This window comes from Chelonia mydas, chromosome 15 (assembly GCF_015237465.2).
Source record: "Chelonia mydas isolate rCheMyd1 chromosome 15, rCheMyd1.pri.v2, whole genome shotgun sequence".
NCBI lineage: Eukaryota > Metazoa > Chordata > Testudines > Cheloniidae > Chelonia > Chelonia mydas.
In genome coordinates, this window is record NC_057856.1 from 8,721,772 (window position 1) to 8,742,574 (window position 20,803).

The 20,803-nt window shown below is 47.8% G+C and overlaps 1 protein-coding gene across 2 annotated transcripts in view; it reads right to left on the reverse strand.

The window, feature by feature from the left end:
* The window catches only part of NOS1 (nitric oxide synthase 1), a 92,396-nt gene that overhangs the window by 64,910 nt on the left and 6,683 nt on the right, over positions 1 to 20,803 (reverse strand). The window contains exons 2-3 of one of the 2 annotated variants that reach the window (XM_043529162.1): positions 11,197 to 11,199; positions 1,340 to 2,586 (exon numbers count right to left, since the gene is read on the reverse strand). In XM_043529162.1, the coding sequence (XP_043385097.1) occupies positions 1,340 to 2,070 (731 nt within the window). In that variant the 5' untranslated portion in view covers positions 2,071 to 2,586; positions 11,197 to 11,199. The remainder of the gene's footprint in view (positions 1 to 1,339; positions 2,587 to 11,196; positions 11,200 to 20,803) is intronic. The other variant, XM_037878888.2, reaches the window with a different exon arrangement.

Sequence of the window (20,803 nt, forward strand, 5' to 3'; positions counted from 1 at the left end):
CAGACTCAGAGTATGTCCACACGGCAAAAACCACCCTGTGGCAAAGAGTCTCAGAGCCCAGGTCAACTGACTCAGGCTCACGCTACCAGGCTACAAATAGCAGTGTAGACATTTGGTCTCAGGCTGGAGCTTGGGCTCGTCTTACAAGGTTTCAGAGCCCAGGCTCCAGCCTGAGCGGGTATGTCTACACAGCTATTTTTAGCCCCAGAGCGCAAGCCCCTCAAGCCAGAGTCAGTTGACCCGGGCTCTGAGACTCACTGCTTTGGGGTTGTTTTTGCTGTGCAGATGTACCCGAAATGTTTGTAAAATGCTTTGAGATTCTTGTGGAAAGGGACTAGAAAAGGGCAATGCATCATTGCTAATAAATGGCCAGGAGGAGAGAGCTAATTGGGAAGGAGCCTGCTACTGCGAGCGCACAAACACCAGAACAATTAACAACAATTAAAAACACAGGGGGGGAATTATGCAGCTCCTCAATTACATTCTAGTGAAATGTAGTTTTTCAAGCTCTCAGGGGCCCTTTAAAGATTCTCGGCTTATAGCATTTCTCCTGCTTGTGTAAAACTAGAGAAGCAGAGCTCCACATCTAGGATCCAAACCTGTTCTCACTGAAATCTGTGGATAAACTCCCACTACTTTCTGTAGGAGCAGGACTGGACTTCTGACAGCTGGGTCTGGGTAACAGAACAGGCACAGAGCATTCTGAAATACAGTGGCCGTTAGACGCTTCATTTACAGCAAGCTGAGCTTCCCTGCTGGAAGGTTGGGGTTGTCATAATAAAAGATTTAGCTCTTATATGGCATCTTCTATGAACAAAACTCAAAGCACTGTACTAGAAGGGCCAATATCATTGGCTTCTTTTTACAGATGGGGAAACCGAGGCACCGAACTCTGCTTAAGGTCATGCAGCACGTCAGTGGCAGAACCAGGAATAGAAGCCAGGTGTGCCGAATATCTGTTCAACGCCCAATCTGGTATACCACACTGCTAGCTCTGGTGTCCGTGGAATTTTATTTTCCCATCCCTTTGTCCTCTTCCAATCTCCTTTTTCTCCCCTTTCCGTTTTCCCATGCTTCCTGCCCACTTCTGGTTTTCTCCCCCACTCATCTGTCCTCCCCTTACCTCCATTTTCCTCTCTCCCACACTCTGCTCCCATTTGTTCTCTCTTTTCCCTTTCTAGCTGTCTCTCTCTTTCCTGCCTCCTCTCTCCTGAGCATCATGCCTTAGTGGTCAATAGGTCTGTGACCTGGAGAAGGCTCTAACCTGACCCCACCAAACCCATTTGACTTGTGTCACCATAATCTATACCAAAGGTAAAAAATGTACATAGGTACCTACCAGTCCACCTGGACTTCTATATCTCTTGTTTCCACCTTGGTTGGTGTGTTTCCATTGAGTTCCTTACTGCCGCTCTTCAGGAGTTTCAGGACTGGCTCTATTTCTTTTAGCAGTTCATTGTTTTCGACCCCACCGTTCAGGCAAGGATTGGCACCAGCATTGTCCCTTCCCTTCCCGTCCTCGCCTTTAGTGCTGGTAACCACACCATTGACGTGCACAAGGGACTCCGCTTCCTTCCTGTTCTCCCTGGCCCATGCTGAACTAGCTGAGCCCATGGTATGGTCTGCACCCTGCTGCAGATCTCTGCTGTGGATACTTGGATTGGACAAGTCGACCGCTTTGGCAGTTGGGCACAAAGGTCTGGTTACTCTAACAGTCTTTGGCAGCCCATCACCGGCAAAAGTGGTCTCCAGGTGAGTGGTGAAGCCCTCAGGACCTCTCAGGATCAGAACCACATAGGTTTCCGAAGCGATGCTCCTCAGGATCTCCAGGGCACTCTCATAGCTCATGTCCACCAAGGGCCGGCCATTGACTGCCAGGATAATGTCCCCAGCCTGGATGAGGCCGCTTTGCTCAGCTGCCCCTCCCCGAATCAGGTCGGAGATGATTACCGGGGGCTTGTTGACTCGTTCCTTCACCAGGAAACCGAGACCCCCAACCTTGCGCTTGAAGAGTCTCACCGAAATGACATTGGGCTGTATCTGCTGCACACTGAACACATTCTCTTCCATGGTAGCCCTTGGTCTTCTAGCCTGCAGCCCAAGACCTCGAGACCCACTGAGCACAGACTAGCCCACAGCTGAGCAGAGAGATTAGCAGCCGAGAAGGGGGTACAGCTTATCTCTGCTTGCAAGGAGGAACTTGTTGGCTCTGGAATGACTTGCCTCGTTGCAAAATCTGCAGAGCATCAGTCGTTGCACATCAGTTCCAGCTGTGTCTTCAGCAGCATAATTTCATTCATTCATTCCTCCCTCCGCTCTCTCTTTTGTACGGGAATGATGCCAGCAGCCCGGGTAACCTTCACTGGGACAGCAGCAAGAGTGTGTCACCAACAGGGGACTGGGCTGGAGGGAGCCGGCGCAGAACTAGGCATCTCTCTGCTGAAGAGGGGCACAGGGACAAAACATTTGAGAGGAAACATGACAGCCTCGGATCATCCCTTGATCTTGTGCTTGGGAACTGGCTCACTTCACAGACATCTCCACAGTCTAGTTTTTAGGCTCTGAATGGATCTTGAGCGTCTCTATCTGTAAAGGGGGATTTAAAGAGAGAGAGAGAGAGAAAGACATGATCATGGACAGAGCTAAGTATGGGCCCCATAGAGAGATCTGAAGGCCTTAGACACACTGATACAAAACATTCAGCACAGCTATCCTCTCCAGAGGTGTGTTTCAAGGCCTGGCTGTACCCTGAAATCATCCCAAGCTATATTTCCTCTGTCCCTCTGCAAACTCTCCCCCTGTCTAGTTCTTTCGGCTTAACTAGAGCAGGTGTGGAATAAAGTCCTGGTTAGGAAAATTGGGGGCCAAATCTTTGATTGGTGTAAATCAGCATAATTCCATTGAACTCTATGGAGCTACAGTGATTTACACCAGCAAAGGCTCTGGCCGCTGTTCTTCAAAGTATCTTCACAAGCCAAAGTCAGTCTGGCAGACACAACTGAGGGCAGGTCTATGTGTAAAATGCTGCAGCTTCTCCCATTGGTGTAGTTAATCCACCCCTGTGAAAGGCAGTGGCTATGTCGGCGGGAGAAGCCCTGTGCTGTCTACACTGGGGGTTAGGCTGGTATAACTGCGGCACTCAGGGGTGTGGATTTATCCTGTAGTTATACCAATCTGAGTGCATAGTGTAGACCTGGCCGCAGGAGCAACCTAATCAAAAACAAAACAAAAAAATGTAAGGGAAACCTCAGCATTAAGGTAAAGGTAATATTAACAAAACGTCAATTTCTTATTTGGGTTTTTATAAACTTGTTTGCAGCTTATTAAATATATTGTGATCACAACGTCATAGCAAAAATGTTTTAAAAATAAAAATTTACGCATAAAGCTAACCAAACCATTTCAACAGGTTTCTGCCTGTGTCTCCCAAACACAACCAAGTGTAATCAGAGTTTAATACCCTCAAAATAGTTCCATAAACCTGTCTTTAAAATTCACTTCAATTTCATTTTTATTCTGTTTTAAGTTATGTTAGAGGAAAGTAGTGGTTAACGTTTGTGCCTCCAAACAGTTAACAAAAGTGAAATTGGTATCACGAACAAATTAACTCTAAAAGGCTTGGGTAAAAATTATAATATTAACTCTTTTGCTACAACAAAAAGCTCAGCAGGGAAAAGCAATAAAAAAAGGTAAGCATTAATTTAAGCAGTTGAACATTCTATGTAGTACATAAAATATCAGTAATGCACCGCAAGTGAAAAATGAATGGCTGTACAACAACTGCAAAAGGAGAGCTTGTTTTATAAAAAGCTTGGTCCCTATTGCATTGTAAACACACTAAGTTAAGAAGTGTATTCAATTTGGGTTACTAAAAACGAGAAAAATGTTAAACAAAAAACTTTATGATGTTAACTAATTTAAGCTGTTTAGGGTTGCATCCCACAGACCAACCCCCCCGCCAAATATCCCACCCCAAAGACATCAGAAGATATTAATACACAGTAAAGAAACCCCCCAGCATCAAGAAAAGAAAAATAAAATGCTTCATAAATAAATAACTGGTCAACTACACCTCAGTCTACCATATACGAACAATTACGTTGGCAATCAGCTAGAAACCACTCGCTGAACCAGGTTAAACTGTCATTTAATTGTGTAAACTGTGTAAAAGCAACTGTATTATTGTTGTGTGGTTGTGTTATTGCTGTGCAACATTTACAATGTGCATAATGTTGCTAAACTGTTTAACCAACACACAAGTAAAAAAACCCAACAAATAAATGGCAGCAAACAATATGAAGGCAAAAAAACCCCCCCAAACCCAAATAGGTAAAAAAAATTAACTGTGTAACTTAACTTCAAAATTGGGTAAACAAATTCCCTGGTAATACCAGTCACCCTTTGGGGCCAGTGACCATCCTAAGTAAGGCACATGTTATTCAAAACAGTCTTGTTCAGTGTCTGGGTACCAATACTAAACCCGGGAACAGCAATGTTTAACAAATTGGTTACTGTCCATTCAGTAGGTTATCTGAAAAACCGTGCCAATTTACGTCAGCTATTGGTGGATCACGAAGCAATGCGACCAATGGAACAGAGAAGCTAGCTGGTCTTGTCTCCTGCCCAGTAAAGCTTACCAAATGGTAACAACCAGCAGGAAGGGTAACCTAGAACATGAATGGACAGTATTGTGTAGCAGCCAATGACCAAAATATATATGTAAAGGCCTCATTTGTAATGCTAATATTCCAAATTTCTTTTACTTCTCATATTCATTGCCCTGTAAAACACACTGTTATAATACCTATCCCAGTATTTCAAAACACTCAGCCTACCACCAATTATAATAATAGAGGTGGTAACTGTAAATGCCCTAAGAGGTGTGTGTAGCTATCTGTGGTACCCCAAGGGCCAAACCACAATACCATGGCAATTATTAAACTACATTCCGCAATCAAAGTCCTGGGCCTAACACTCCCAGGCCCACCATAAAAAACTACACATAACTGGAAAATAAAATCTGTCCATCAGTTGTAGAAAAAAAATGTACAAACCGAGGAACAGATGGGGCATGAATGTGTAAATGGTAAAGTAAGGTGACCACATAACAGTGTTTAGCCCACTGGGCCATCTTCAGTCCATGCATTATGCTTTTCCAGGACAATGGGTAAACGTCTGTCCCATAGAAAGACAAAAAGTGGGGGAATGTAGTAGGAAGAGAGCATGAGACATAAGTCCTGGTATCAAAGGCCTGATATGAGGCCTAGACTAAAGTAGTGGTCAAAGCTTTGCTAATATAAAGCAAAGTCAGGCTGTGAGCCAGAGGCAGGCCCTGCTCACAGAGTCTGGCAAGAACAGGGCTGATATTGCAAAAAACCACATTCCTAAGAGGTGCTGGTAGGGCTGTCAGCTTTGGTTGGACAAATTCCTGGAGGTTTCATCCCATGACATTAAAGATTAATCTTGAATTCCTGGAGACTCCAGGACAGTCCTGGAGGCTTGGCAACCCTAGGTGCAACGCACCAAGCACTCGCGCAGATTCATTCCAGAAGGGTGGTAGCAGAAGACCTCCACACCAGCACATTCCCCACAGAGAACAGGAACACGCTTAGAGGGTGTCACTAAGTACTTCAGAGGGGCAGCACGTAACTCGTTTGTATAATCAAGTCTCAACGGGAGTGTCTTTGTCTGGCCGAGGGAACCGTGGAAAGTCCGGCCATTGTCACAAACATACACGCCTTAGTGCACCTGTAACCATTGTGCCAGGGCATTAGCACCGTGCTTGGTCGGCAATTAACCTAAGGAAGTTCCTTCGCTAAAAACTAAGTCTGTGGATTTATTGGGCTGTTCGATAGGAGCCTGGTGTACGGGCTGTCTGACCAAAGTCAGTACAGCGTGCAGAGAGAACACACACACGCAGCCAGACATCTAATCGCACCTCCTTTCCATCTGAACACCGAGCCTATGCCGAGGGTCAAGGAGAACGAGTGAAAAATCATATAACAATCCTAACTGTGGGAGAGAGTTAAGGCAGTGGTGCTCAACCAGTGGTACACGTACCCCAGAGTACGCAGAGGTCTTCCAGGGGGTACATCAACTCATCTCGACATTTGCCTAGTTTTACAACAGGTGACAGAAAAAGCACTAGCGAAGTCAACACAAACTAAAATTTCATACAGACAATGACTTGTTTATACTGCTCTATATACTATACTCTGACATGGAAGTACAATGCTTATATTCCAACTGATTTGTTTTATAATTATATGGTAAAAATTAGAAAGTCAGCAATTTTTCTGTAATAGTGTGCTGTGACACTCGTATTTTTATGTCTGATTTTGTAAGCAAGTAGTTCTTAAGGGAGGTGAAACTTGGGGAGTATGCAAGATAAATCAGATGCCTGAAAGGGGTACAGTAGTCTGGAAAGGTTGAGAGCCACTGAATTAAGGGACAGATTCCCACATTAACTTACTCACCTTGAGTAGCACCTTACTCCTTGGCTATTCCCACTATAGGCAATGGGACTACCTGTGGAACAAGGTGTTACTTAGCTGGAGCAAGGGTATCACCATCTGGTCCCAATTCATCTCCTCCTTCACCGTACTACAAATCAAAAGTGTTCCTGCATTAGATGCCAACTCGAGGAAGAGACAGTCCAAGAATCCCCGCCCCATCCCCTGAAATTCAATTCTCAGGGAATGATTCCAAAACAAACTACTTTACCTCATGGAAAATCACCCAGGGTGGAGATGCAGTGAGTTTATCAATCTCAGCTCCCGACAAACCCAAAGCCGGTGGGTAACATTTTCATAAACACCTAGGTGACTTAGACTCCTGTGTTCCCTTGTTTTTCAGGTGGTGTCTGCACCGTAACTGGTAGACCTACAAGCGGTAGCTCTGCTCAAGCTAGCCCACTAAAACTAGCAGTATGGCCAGTGGCTCGGGCACGGGCTAGCCAAACAAGCACAAGCCCACCTGAGATCCTAGGTATGTACCCGGGCAGCTGGCTGGAGCTGCTGCCCACACCATGGCCATGCTGCTGTTTCTACCGAGCCAGCTCCAGCAGAGTCAGCGTGTGTTAGTCTGCTCACGCTGGGAACTACACCACCCAGCTGCAGTGTAGACGTACCCTGAGCGAGACTTGGGCCTGGTCTATACCAAGGGTCGGCAACCTTCGGCGTGCAGCCCAGCAGGGTAATCCGCTGGCAGGCCATGAGACATTTTGCTGACGTTGACCACCCCAGGCACGGCCCCCCCGCAGCTCCCAGTGGCCGCAGTTCGCTATTCCCGGCCAATGGGAGCTGCGGGAAGCGGCGGTCAGCACGTCCCTGCGGCCCACGCCGCTTCCCACAGCTCCCATTGGCCAGGATCGGCAAGCCATGGCCACTGGGAGCTGCGGGGGGCCGTGCTTGCAGACAGTCAAGGTAAACAAAATGTCTCGCGGCCCGCCAATGGATTACCCTAATGGGCCGCATGACGAAGGTTGTTGACCCCTGGTCTACACAGTGCGACAATGCGCACTGGAGGGGTGTGAATTCGAAAGCGCACCAACGTGCTGCACACTAACTGGCCCATCTAGGCCCTGCTGGCATGCACTAAAAGTTCCCTATTGCGTATTAACATGGCACTGTTGAAGCAACACTAGGGTCTGCACGGACCCTTTATTGTGCAAGATGTTGGGGAGCTGCAGAACTCACACCTCTCTAGCGTGCATTGCTGCACCGTGTTGACTAGCCCTTAGCTCCTAATGGCCTAAGCTAGTTTTAAAACTAGGACTTAGGCTCCTAAGTCACCAAAATGCTTTTGAAAATTTTCCCCTCCACTCCCAAGTCCCGACGCAGTTTCTTTTGGTTGCGACTGGAATCGGAATATTAAAGAGCTCCTTCAAGGCAGGATCAGTTGCTTCACATGTGGCCTGCTGTTTGTGCTTCGCTGGCTCCCCGGAATGGAAGGATTTGCATGCCAAAGCAAATGGTCTCAGCTCCCCCAAACCATGACCATTCTGGATTTTTACTCCCGAAAGCCAGTTCTCACTCAGCTTCTCTAGTGCACAAAGCAAAGAGCAGGCAGCTTGCCAAACAGCAGCCTGTTGGCTGGACTCAAGTAACTCTCATGCATTCCAGAGAAAAACAATCATAGTTACAGTTGGAATAAGCTTCACTCAGTACCCTCCTTCCCGATGGCCAGGGGGACCCAGCAGCAATGTGAGCAGGACCTCAGGGGCCATGTCGTGGCCTAGGGGAAACCTACCAGCATGGGAGCAGCATCCCAGCAAGGCAGGAGGGAGCAGAGTCCCAGCCAGGCCCCAAGGCGAAGAACAGGAGTTCCCAGGAGCAGAGTCCTGGCTTCCATGTCTAGCAGGCCCTCAGCATTAACTCATTCTCTCCTACCCTGATACAAAGTGAGCTCTCTGGAAGGCAGAGTGATTTGAAATTCAGCCCAAACAAATGAAAGGGCAAAAGAATAAAGAATAACCCACTCAAGTATGGAGGGTCCTCTTGCTGGAGCCCATCCTATGCGGAGAGATTTAACCCTCCTGGCTCTGCGGTGTAGCTCCATCCCACACTTTGATGTGTGCAAAGGGTTAACATTGCTTGCACTCCACCGCCAGCATGAAGGACAGGGTTGGAGCCATTTCTCTGATGGAGTCACCCTGATTCTGGAGACAGCAACACCCTTCCTGCCAGGGGCAGCTTCCTCAGGGGCTCAGCAAAATATTGGCACAGAAACATTATTTTGCATTTAAAGTGGGCCAGATTGCACCAAATGGCACGTGTGTGTGTAAGTTAATTCCCAGGGGAGGAGACCCCGCACGATCTTCATTCTCCCCCCCCCCCCCCCCCCCCCCCCCGCGATTTCCAACACCACACTGCTCTTTACTCTTGGGCTGGCTTTTCAAAGGTGCCAAAAGAAGTTAAACACCCAAAGCCCATGGACATCCAATTGGAGTTGGGCACCTAACTCTCTAGTCTCCTTTGAAACATGTAGCCCCACAGTCCCAGGATACATTGCAGGGACGACGTACAAACGGTACCAGCAAAGTGCATGTAGGGGACATCTGTTTGCCCAGTGGTGCTGCCTCCCGCCTTGGTTTCGGAGGGGAAAGAAATCAAGAGGTTCCCCATTCCTTTCTGCAGCACCCCTACCCCAGGCCACTGCGTTTACACCATGATGAGGCAGGCACACACCTCAGGGCCCAGAACAATAGATCCCAGCCTAAGAGGGGGAATATTTTGGAGGGAGGCCCTGGCAGCTCTCCCCTGCAGCATGAAGCAGGCTTGGCTCCTGGCACTCCATCTCCATGCAAAGAACTGCAGAACCACACGGGAGACTAACCAGCGCTGCTCTAGGACACAGGTGGGATACTCTGCCCAGCAGCTGGAATGGGGAATCGTCCTGGGCAAAATCGTTTTCATTTCACTGGGGGCCCTCGCTGCCATTCCTTTGAGTATGAAAGGAGAAAAAACCACTCGCACTGCACAGACACTCTGGGGTGAGCTCCAGGCTGCCTCAGCCCCTCTGGGACCCCGGGGGAGTGCCCTGAGTCAGGGCAAGGCTTGGCCCACCCGAGGGCAGATCTTCACCCACTCCGGCAGGAGGCCAGCTCCAGAGCCAGGCAGCCTGAGGGTGTAGCGTGAGCACAGCCCTGGCCTGGGACCAAAGGAGGCCACAAGTGCAATGAGTGGCGGTCTCATAACACGTCTTTGATAAATGCCTCGTCTTTGGTGGTGGGGACAAGGCACTCAAACGCAGCGTAACCATCCATTTAGGGGTGAGGTCATTCTCCAAGTCACTGGGGGGACGTCCACACTGCCATTAAACCCCATCAGCTGGCCCAGGTCAGCTGACGGGGCTCAGGCTGCAGGGCCACAAAATTATGGAGTAGACAGTTGGGCTCCGGCGGGAGCTGGCCTCTGGGACCCTCCCCCTTGTGGGGTGCTTGAGACAGACGGCACCTTTTGGTGTCTTCAGCTGGCACGTGCCCTGTACTTCAGGACCAGGTGATGTGGACCTGGCCCTCACAGCTGAGGGGTCAACTGCTGCAGTTGGGGCACAGGGTTTTATCCTCCAGTGTCCCCCGTGGTTCTCTCTGCAGCATTCCCAACCCGTGTGTCGGGGAGATGGGATACTAGACAGACTAACGCCACCTCCCTGTGCCCATTACACACAACGAGGACAGAAGATACCATCGTAGCTGCAAAGGAGCAGCAATACAGCAGGGTTGGTGGCTGGTGCCCTACGGTACCAAGGCCATTTCTCAACTTCTCCCTCCCTGTTGGTCCATCTGTCTCTCTCCCACGTTCCCAGCCCGGAGCCCGATTTCACTTCCACTATTGGAAGTCCTGATTCACCAGCGTAAGAGATCAGAACCGGGGGCATGCCCTCAGCTTCTGCAGGGGCAGTGCACCCAGCACTAGCTAGCTTCCCCTCCCATCCTAGGATCCTTTTCCTCCCCGTACTCCACTGAGAACAAGTGCTCAGTTCATGACCGTACATCAGGGAGACCTAGCCAGGGAGAGGCAGGAGGGGAATGAGGCGGAGTCCGGAGAGTCTCCCAGCTCCTCCGCTCAACAGCCGTTTAAGCAAAGATGAAGAGAGAAAGTCTTTTGCTTTCGAGCCTCCTACACACTGGCTGTGCCCGGAGCTCGACAAAAGGCAGGCTGAGAATGGAAGTGGGGGGGTCCCATAGCGACCTAGGGTCATTAGTCTCTGCCTCTCCCTGGCAGCCTTTTGTATCCAGAGCGTCTCATCACCCCTCATTCTGCCCCAGGAGGGAGGCCGCCTGCTATTGCTAGTGACAGGACGGCAGCCATTGCCTGGAGAGAGTTGCTGCCAATGGGACTAGTGGTGCTGGAACAAGGGGGGCTGCCACACCCCCGGCTTGAAGTGGTTTCCGTCATATACAGGGTTTACAGTTTGGTTCAATGGCTCTCAGCACCCCCACTGTACACACTGTTCCCTGCAGTGGGGGCTTGTTTGAGAGGGTCCGCCTCATTGCGAGTGGGAGAGAGGGGAGACCCCGCTCCCTGGGTAGCCAAACATGGGCACTTCCCTTGCTCCACCTGCCCCCGGCCGGGGTGAATCGAGATGGAGGAGGGGATTGTGCCTGCATTACGACAGGGACATGAAAGCTGAGCAAGATCAGCGGTGGCGGTAGTGGGGGAATTTCCCACAGACCCTTTCTCAAGCTCAGACCTTCTTTAAGCCCCCCTGCCTGATGGGCCCTTCTGTGACGGTGACGCTGCCCTCACCCGGCTGCTTCTGCACAAAGCAACTAGCTCTGCTCTGGAGTTGCCTCTCTGATGGGTCTGCCCAGTGGCTGTGCCGGAGGTTAGCTCAGACCTGGGCTCTCTTGGGGGGCCACCCGCGGTCCTTATCCCCTGCCCCCGAGCTCACAGGAGAGGATAGGAGTATGAGACAGGCTAGCTTAGTAATAGAGGGTGTATAGTAACCAAGACTCTACAGTCAGTGTGCATATCACATGAACAAGGTCATTGTCGAGGTGAATAACCACGTTATTAGTGATCGTTTACACACAGCAACAGCACCTACCTTGTCAGCTCCTTAGGGGTAGGGGTTGTCTTTTTGTTCTGCGGCCACACAGTGCCTAGAACAATGGGGTCCTGGTCTGAAACTGGAGTCCCCAGGCATGACTGGGATACAAAGAACGATACAGTACTTGGAGAGCAATTCCCCGACATTCACTGATTTAATCCTTGCACATGAGGCAGGCCGTACGTTTATTATCCCCATTTGGCAGGTGGAGGCAGCAGACATGGAAGAGGCCAGATCCTGATCTCGCACTGATGTAAATCAGCAATAACTCCACCTGAAGTTACTGGGAGCCCATAGGGACTCAACACCTCTGTGGATGCCCGACGTAAAACTCCTTGGGCCTGGTATTCAATCTGTGGCAGCCAAAGTGACGTGGCCAAGGTAAGGACACAGGAGCCCCCAACTCGAAGGCCTCTGGCCAAGCCACTATATTTCACCGTGGAGTCTGAAGATCCACCTCCACAGATCTTTTGAGACCATGCAAGACCAAATTTTCAGAAGATCCCGGCACTTATCTAGGTACCTAAATGCAGTGGCCATTGCCACAGTTCATGGTAACCTGTACCACTCTGTGGTCCCCTGAGGGCACCCACTCTTAGGTGTCCAGCTTCCAGCCGTCACCTCTGGGGCACAGACCCTCGTCTCTCTCCCTCCTGACCTGCATTTTTCCAGGCTGCGCAGTTCCCTGCCTACATTGGGATATCTCCAGCAAGCCAGACTGCCTAACCAGGCCAGCATCTGCATTTTGCTTATGCTTCAAAGGCTATGAACAACGTACCTGCCCACAGTGAGGAGTTATCCTACAGCTCTTTCTAAGCAAGCACATTTATTCTTAAGGTGAAAGCATTAGAGAGAGAACATTAAAAACAATAAAAGAATGAATGAACTGGCAGATTGGAAGAGGCCCTGGAGGTTTTTCGCCTTCCTCTGTAGCATGGGGCACGGGTCACTTGCTGGAGGATTCTCTGCTCCTTGAAGTCTTTAAACTACGATTTGAGGACTTCAATAGCTCAGACATAGGTGAGAGGTTTTTCGCACGAGTGGGTGGGTGAGATTCTGTGGCCTGCATTGTGCAGGAGGTCGGACTAGATGATCATAATGATCCCTTCTGACCTTAGTATCTATGAATCTATAAGAACCTAGACACATACCAAAAAGCTTACCAGAGGCCACCCCTTTCCCCAGCACCAGCAAGTGATCTGGTAGGAATCACTTCTTCAGACCCCACCATGACAGAATATACCCCTGTGTTTGCACCCTACACACTATTGTAATAACGTTTGTACAAGGTGTGCCTTGCGAGGTATCATTTAAAAAACTCAATTTGCTGATCAATAATATCATGGCAAAATGCAGCTAGCAGCGTTACAGGTGAAGTTCTACACATAAGCTGAAATCATGACTAAAACTGGTTTCCAGGGACAGATGGGGAGTGGCCAAACCAGTTCCTCAGAGACAAAGGGCCTGCTGACACCTCAGCCACATTCCCAGAAGTGCTGCATTCCCACAGAGCAATGGCAGCAGCTGGCTGCGAAGCACTTCTGGAAATGAAGCCCCTGCATTCAGGTGCCTACCCTGAGCCACTGGGTACCGAGTTCTAGCAAAACTTGGACTCAGAGTCCTTAATGCCTCCAATTTGATTCGTTTGGCCAGGGAATTATGCTTTGGGCCCAGAGGTGTCGATATTGCTGTATGTTCCCTTCCCCACCCATCACTGAAAGCTGTTTAAGAAACATATTTTGAGAGCACGCACGCACGCATGCACACACACACACACACACCTTCCAATCCTGCAAAGAAAAAAAGTGTAGAGCCTCTCACTTCTCCCTAACTACTAACTTTCAGTTGTTTCCTACAGAATTATAAAGTGTAGTGAGAAATCAAACAGAGCTTCCCCTCATCTGCTCAAAATTCATCTGCAAAGCCTAGACAGGCCCTGGGTTTTGCTGTCTTAGCATCCTGCAGCTCTGACAGGTTCTCAAACAGTCAGAAAGAATTACCCAGATGTCAGACTTCTCCTTGCGTTTCCCCTCATGCAACTTTCCCAATCTCTATACAGACACCTGAGGCTGGATTCTGATCTCACTCATGCTGGTTTTACACAGCTGCAGCCCAGTTGACTTCAGTGGAGTGTCTCCTGGCTGTAAACAAATATCCGAATCAGCCCCTTCTGTCACTCTGAGTCTTCTCCAGCCTCGTCAATGTCCCTCCTAAAGGCCCAGCAGGTGTCATTACAGGGAAGCTAGAGAGCGCAGATCGGGCCACCTACGTAGTGCTTGGGGAATGAGGGGCCAAGCTCTCAATCTAGGAATCTGCTTGTCAACACATGCCCATTATAAATGTTTTCCTAGACACACAAGAGCCCATTAGAGGCCATCACATGCCAATCAGCAGAGACATGTTTTCAGGGAGAAGTCAGAGGTAGCCGTAAGAAACACCGATTCCAGGCAAACGCTTCAAGAGGGAAGCCTAAGGAAAGGCTCCAGAGGCCCCAGACAGCACAGATTGCTCCATGCGTTGGCTCCACTTGCGCACACAGCTCACGATGTCTTTCCCATTCTACAAGCTATGGAACTCAGGTAATTTCCTCCTTCGTAAATCATCTGAAGCAAATCCTTTGTTTGTAACAAACAATACCCGTGCCTAGCTCTTATACAGAACTTTTCACCCATAGATCTCAGAGCACTTTACAAAGGAGGCCAGTGAGCTGTAGCTCACGAAAGCTCATGCTCAAATAAATTTGGTTAGTCTCTAAGGTGCCACAAGTACTCCTTTTCTTTTTGCGAATACAGACTAACACGGCTGTTACTCTGAAACATCCTGAGAGAAATTAGTTTGTGGAAGGTGCCAGATTGTCAGGCCTGGGGATTCACCCACGGAGCCGGGACAGCATGGACTCAGCTCAGCTCCTACTCAGCGTTGTCCCAATAACATTCCCCAGACCTTCCCAGAGGAGCCCCTCTGCTAAAGATTAGAAGACAGGTCAGTTTCTGTGACCCTGTCAGGTCCTTGGCACCCGTGCACCTTGCAGTTTCAGCAGAGAGGCCTCATAGACCCAGCTACAAGGATGGCTTCTATGATTCAAACACTTTCCCACCAGGAGCTGAGCTGCGGGCCCCAATTAAAATTTCAGAGCGACTCCTGAATGTGCATCAGACGGCAATGGCTTTCAGTGACGGAAAAGAGGCCAGGAAGTTGCACGGGTACAATGAAGCAGAATTAAGGCCAATGTTATTTTGCACACCCCGCTTTGCATATTTGCCCCTAAACCCAAGATTTTTTAAAATTTAACATTCAAATGTTTTCCTTACATGCCCCCCCAAATTTAAGGAAGGTCTGTTGGGGCAAAGCCCTTCCAGAAAGAGGAGGAGTTGGATGGAAATAAGGATCCCTTCCAATCTTCCCGGGCAAAGATGAGAGGACAAGTGCTTTTCAGTGCTGATTGGATCAGAGATGGTCTGTGTGCGACCTTGGACTTAAATGACCACTCTGTGCCTCAGTTTCCCCCTCTCTACAATGGGGATAGGTTGACCTATCTAACAGAGTCACAGTAAGGTTTCTAATGTTTGCAAAGTGCTTGGAGGTTGAAACAGTGCCATCTGAGTGCAAAGAGTTGTTTATAAACTTTTAAATGGAGGCCTGCGGGACTGGGACAGGAAGGGGGTTCCAGGCAGAGGGAACAGCAGGGAAAATGAGACATCAGTATTCTATCTGAAGTGCATTCTCACTAAACCGAGCTTCCTGCACAAGCAGGTCCTATGATCTTTCACAACTTCAGCAGTTCTCCTTTTATGAACCGAGAGGACAAATTTTGGACCAAAGCTGAAGTGTTCCACTAATGGAAAGCAAAGGAGAGGTCCTAATGGGATGGGAAAACTGTGCTAGCCCACGTTAATTCTCCTAAAGATAACTATTAGTACAAGCAAAAATACATTATCTGTGATCAATGAATCTAAAAGCATTGATTCAGATAACCAGTTAACATAGCATTAAATTTACTAGGATCAAATTGTGCTCACTCCCATTGATGTTACTCATGTGAATACGGTGAGCAGGATTTGCCTTTTAATGCAGTACACATATGCTGCATTGAAGGATGATCCTCTTCTCATTTCCATATGAAAAAGAACCAGTTTAAATAGTACTGTAGCCTATGATTTGGGAGACCCAGGCTTTATTCCTGGCTTTGCCACAGGCTGCCTATGTGATCTTGGGTAAATCAATCACTTAGTCTCACTGGGCCTCAGTTCCACATCTGTAAAATGGCAAGAATAGCACTGCCCTGCCTCCCGGGGGTGGTGTGATGATAAAAACATTGGAGAGAGTGAGCTACTCCAATATTACAGTAATGGGGCCACAGAAATACCTAAGAGTATATCCATTTAATGGCAACACACACTCACTCTCACACACACACACACACAGAGCAAACCCCTCATAAAGAATTGCTGCCATTGATAGCAATGGCTGTGCTATGCTGTAGGATGCAGAATTGGCAACATACACAGGTTGCTGTGGTCTAGTGAGACCCAAAATCATTACACTGACACTCCAGGGCTTTCCATGCAGGCAGGTTATGCAGTCAGTGGTCAGAACAAGGAGGGATTGTGAACCGGCACTCTTGCATTCTCTTACTGGCTGGCCTTCATGAACACGGACAAAATCAGTTCGACTCTCTGCTTTGGTTTCCTTCCCCGTGTGTAAATTGGGGGTAACAGTATCAACCCACTTCACAAAGGTGTTGCAAGGTTTAATGGTTTGTGACGTGCTTTTAGAACCTTTGCTGGAAGGGATTAACTCTGGGCTGGATTCTGATCCACTCACTCCCACCGAGTTGTAAATTACCCCCTGTGCAGTCCCTTTGAGGTCAATGGGACTATTCAGAGAACAAACACCTAGCCAGCATGATTGACGGTGGCAGAATTGGGCCCTGGATAAGAGCTAATGGTTGCTGAGGCATAAAAATCAAAACAGCTTGGCGGTCCTTGGTTTAAGAAACCCCAAATCCCACAAAAACTGATAAGAAAAGCTTTTAGAATCGCCAGATACAATTTCAAGTAATAAAATCCAGAACATATGTTAATCGGCTGCTTTTATTTAAAAGCAAGACAGAAGGCAAATAAAATTTATGTGGTAATATACAGTGTCCTAATTACCCCAGCCATCAGTTCCAGGCTACCAGAAGTATACACACATTACACACCTGCCCTCAGGAATGACACTCACTTTACCCAGGCCTTCAGAAAATTCATTGAGTCCTCTCCCTCATATATCTTGGCTATGTTAATGGCTTACATTTTTATGTGCCAGCTTTAAATGCACACTATTGTCTTGTTTAAAATCAGTTTTCATGGGATTTATATGGTTAGACAAAGAGCCCCGGAGCTGATAGATTTATGCCGGTTTAATTTTTACAACCCATGGAGCTTCAGTGACTCTGATGAAGAGCAATGGGACGCAACATATGCACAGCTACTGTAAACCTGCGTTTGTGGACCTGAAAATGGAGCGCTGAGATGATTCACTGACAGTCATCTGTACTCTTGCCAACTGCTTTGCACTGAACGCCATTCCGTCTCAAACAAATGCAGTGGTATATACGCACTGTACCCAGGCCTTTCTGCTTTCATGATTGTATTTTTGTGACAATCCCAAAGATCCATCTACCCCAGCCTTGCAAAAATCCACTTTGAACAGGGTAATATTTCTTTGACAGGCAAGTAAAACATTATGCATTTTGTTATCAATTAATAGAGGAAAGCGGAGGAAAGTAAATTGTGTGTCTGGGCTGGTACATTTTTCTGACTGTTTTGTAAGGCTGACTTGCACCTACAGGTAAATGAAATTATTTTATTTGCCGTTGCCAGCGCTCTGTGCTTACTGATACCTGGCTATTACTTTTGTGCCAGTGACCATCCCAGTATTTGGTGGGACCACTAGAATTTACCTAGCCAGTCCAAGCAGGCTGTAGCAGGGTATTTTAACTCTTTCTCTGCTGCGCCTCCCCCACACCCAATATGCTACTGTCCCACTGAAATCACTGGACTGTTAGGGCCAAATCCGTCTGTTCTTACTTGATCAAAGCTCCCACCGATTTCAGTGGAAGTTGTGCCTAAGGAAGGATGCTAGGATTTAATCCTAGGGGACAACTCTTGCCTATTCCTCGATGGGTTTGGGGGCCTCTCTGGTTCTGCTGCACAGAGGAGAGGAGAATGAGGCTGCAGTGTGTATCCTATGCTCAGATCGGCAGGAGCTGCCTGGGCAGCCACATGCAGGGGGAGGCATGAAATGTCTACCACTATGTATAACATTTGATCCTTTGCCCCCATGGAGGGAGGTGGGGGGAGAGCTAGGGCCAGGGAGCCCCTGGCAATCGCTGGGTGCAGTAAGCGGGGTTGCCATTCCGCAGCCTGTTAGTGGGATGGGTAGGATCCTTCTCCTGTTCATCCCAATGGAGAAGTCAAGTGCCCAGTCCAGATGTTTAGCCTGAAATATTTAGCAGTACAGCCAGTGTGTATTCATTATGGATGTACACAGAATGGGCACCAGCAGGAAAGCAGTTAATAAAACGGTTGCCTACTTTCAGATATCAATAAATCTGTGTTCGTTTCCTAAGAGAATACGTTAGTCTCTAATCAGGGCTTTGTTTTCATTAAATTAAAGCAGTACATGTTTCCTCATCCCAATATAGTTGAACTGAATCCAAGTGATACAGTATTTCTTCAGTGTGAACAAATGTACGTTTGTTCAGTTACTAGGACATGGTTTCATATTTATCTGAATCATCATCGCTTAGTGCATTCCATGACAAAGTAATGCCAAGTCTAGGAAACCAACAGGTCTTGTAATACCAGCCAAATTGTATTTCATCTGTACAGCATTTCTACACCTTCCCAGTGAAATCGGTGGCAGTGCCCATCACATTAGGATCTGACTTTCAATGGGAGCACGATTGGATCCTATATATAAAGTGCCATTGGAATTTGTTTGAAATATAGTGAAATAACCTGCAGCTGTCTAAGCAGATTGAGAGAAATACATTTTAATGTTGCCAAGACAACAATGTTGAGGATGGAAACAGATTTTTTAGAGTTCCAGGGCTAAACATATTTCAACAACATGATTGTCACCTCCATTTCATGGCTTTTTGGGGGGAGGGGGTTTGCAGCTGAAATGTGATATTGAAACTATTTGGATAAAATAGCCATTTCTGCCCCATCCACAAGCAAAATTAAAGTTCTTATTCGGTATGGGCCCATCTGTAGAACGTACATTTCATTGATATCAATTTCCCGAGGGGAATGGAATTTTATCGGAGGCTCCAATTTGACAAATGGATCTATGCTGATATGACAACCGTTTGTCCACAACTCATACAAAAAGTACAAGAGATGGATGGGAAATAAATGAGAAAATGTAACTTGATATATGGCTTTGAAATCCAATCAAGGCACAAGAAAGAAAACATGTTTCCATTTTAATAGATGTTTAAAGTTGCAGCAGGGTGGCTCAAACTTTAATCGCTTTAATGCAGCCAGCCAGCAGCAATAAAGTCAATGGCAGAAATCTCAACTTAAGATGTTCCAGGGATAAAGCTTCGGACTAATTTCACAGAAGCCCAGAGTCCCTTACATTTGTTCTACTGCTGACTCTAGAAATCTTCCTGGCTCACTGTTAAATGTTCCTAATATAACAAGCCTGAGAGAGAAGCAGCCTAATTAAGACAGAAAATGATAATAAACTTCATTGTCACAGACTTTGAGAAAGAATGACTCATATCACTATTTAAAATCCTCATGAAAACGTCAAACGTCTCCTGGCAGGAGTTATGGTTTCTTGGTTCGAAGTGCAGTCATTTATCAAGACAGAGCGGCATTCAAGATTTCCTGCCAGTTCCTTATGGAAGCACTCCATCTGGAGATAATTCCTCCAAATGCTCATGTTCTCCTGTGCCCACCCAACATCGCTGCTTCCATCTCTAAGGACATTGGCATAAAAGCAGGGGGCCAGCTTCACCATTGCTTTTCACCTTGAGATATCATTTACACCAGTGGAGAGTGGATGTGCAGTGCTGCCATTTGGATCCAGTAGCTCCCACTTTTCACTGGTGCAAGTGATGGTGTAAGGCATACAGCAGCAACGATTTAGGCCCAGAATCTCAGTTTCTTTTATCTAAGAGGTTTAAACGCCCTCCATCCTGAAAGGACCTGAACATCTTCCATGCAAAATCAATAACAAAATCCCTAGTGAACTACGTGGAGTGTCTGGCAATTCCCTTTACAGGGTCAAAGTTCTGCTGGAGGAAGGGGTTTTGTTGTTGGGTTTTGGGGGTGGGGTGTTTGGGAGGCAGTTTGGGGATTTGTTCCCTTTCTTTGGTTAGCAGAGGTTTAAAAGTAAAAGAGGTTGGCAGTAGTTTGAGATAGACCTTGAGGAGTTTATGAACAAGACCATAGGACAGTGTTGCCTGCAAAAGCTGGAGACTGGATTCTATAACCCAGGAGGTCCCTCTAGGACTATGAGGTGGACTGTATGGCCTGGGAGGTCCCTTCCAGTCTTCTGTTCCTGAGTGTCAGTCTTCTGGTGGAAAGGCATTTTGGAAAACAAATGTTTCTTCAGGGCTAGGTTCGGGCACCTCACTCATGCCGAGTAGTGCCTTACCTAGCGAGTAGTCCCAATGGTTTCAACCAGACTAGTCTGCAATGGCCTGATCCCACACCCACTGTGGTGCGTAGAAACATTTGTACTGAGTGCTGGATGCAGAGCGCAGAATCCAGCCCCAAGAAAGTTACAACTCAATCTGAGCGAGAGGCAGGATCGGGCCCTCAAAGTGTATCTGTTCTGGATGCTTACTCCCTGGCCCAGATGGCATAATCCAGCACTTGTGTCATCACCTCTGGCTGATGTGGAAATGAGCAGGATACTGCAAACTGAAGGCTATTGTACACTGAGGGAGGGGGCAAATAAAGAGCGGGAGCAGACGAACTCTTCAATCTGGGCCAGTTTGTGTCCTGTGGATCTGCTCAGGGAGATGTTTTTACACTACCATGGAGAGAAGCAGAGGGACTGAAGAGCCCAGAACTCCAATCTCACTTTTTCTCCATAAACCTGGCCAGGTCCACATGTTCCAGTATCCAGTAATTTTTGGATGCCTCAATTTTTGGGGAAGTCCAGTTGGAGAGACGATCCAATTTTAAAAGACTCGGCGCATTCACAGACTCCCCTCACAAACCAGTAAGAGCTGCACGGG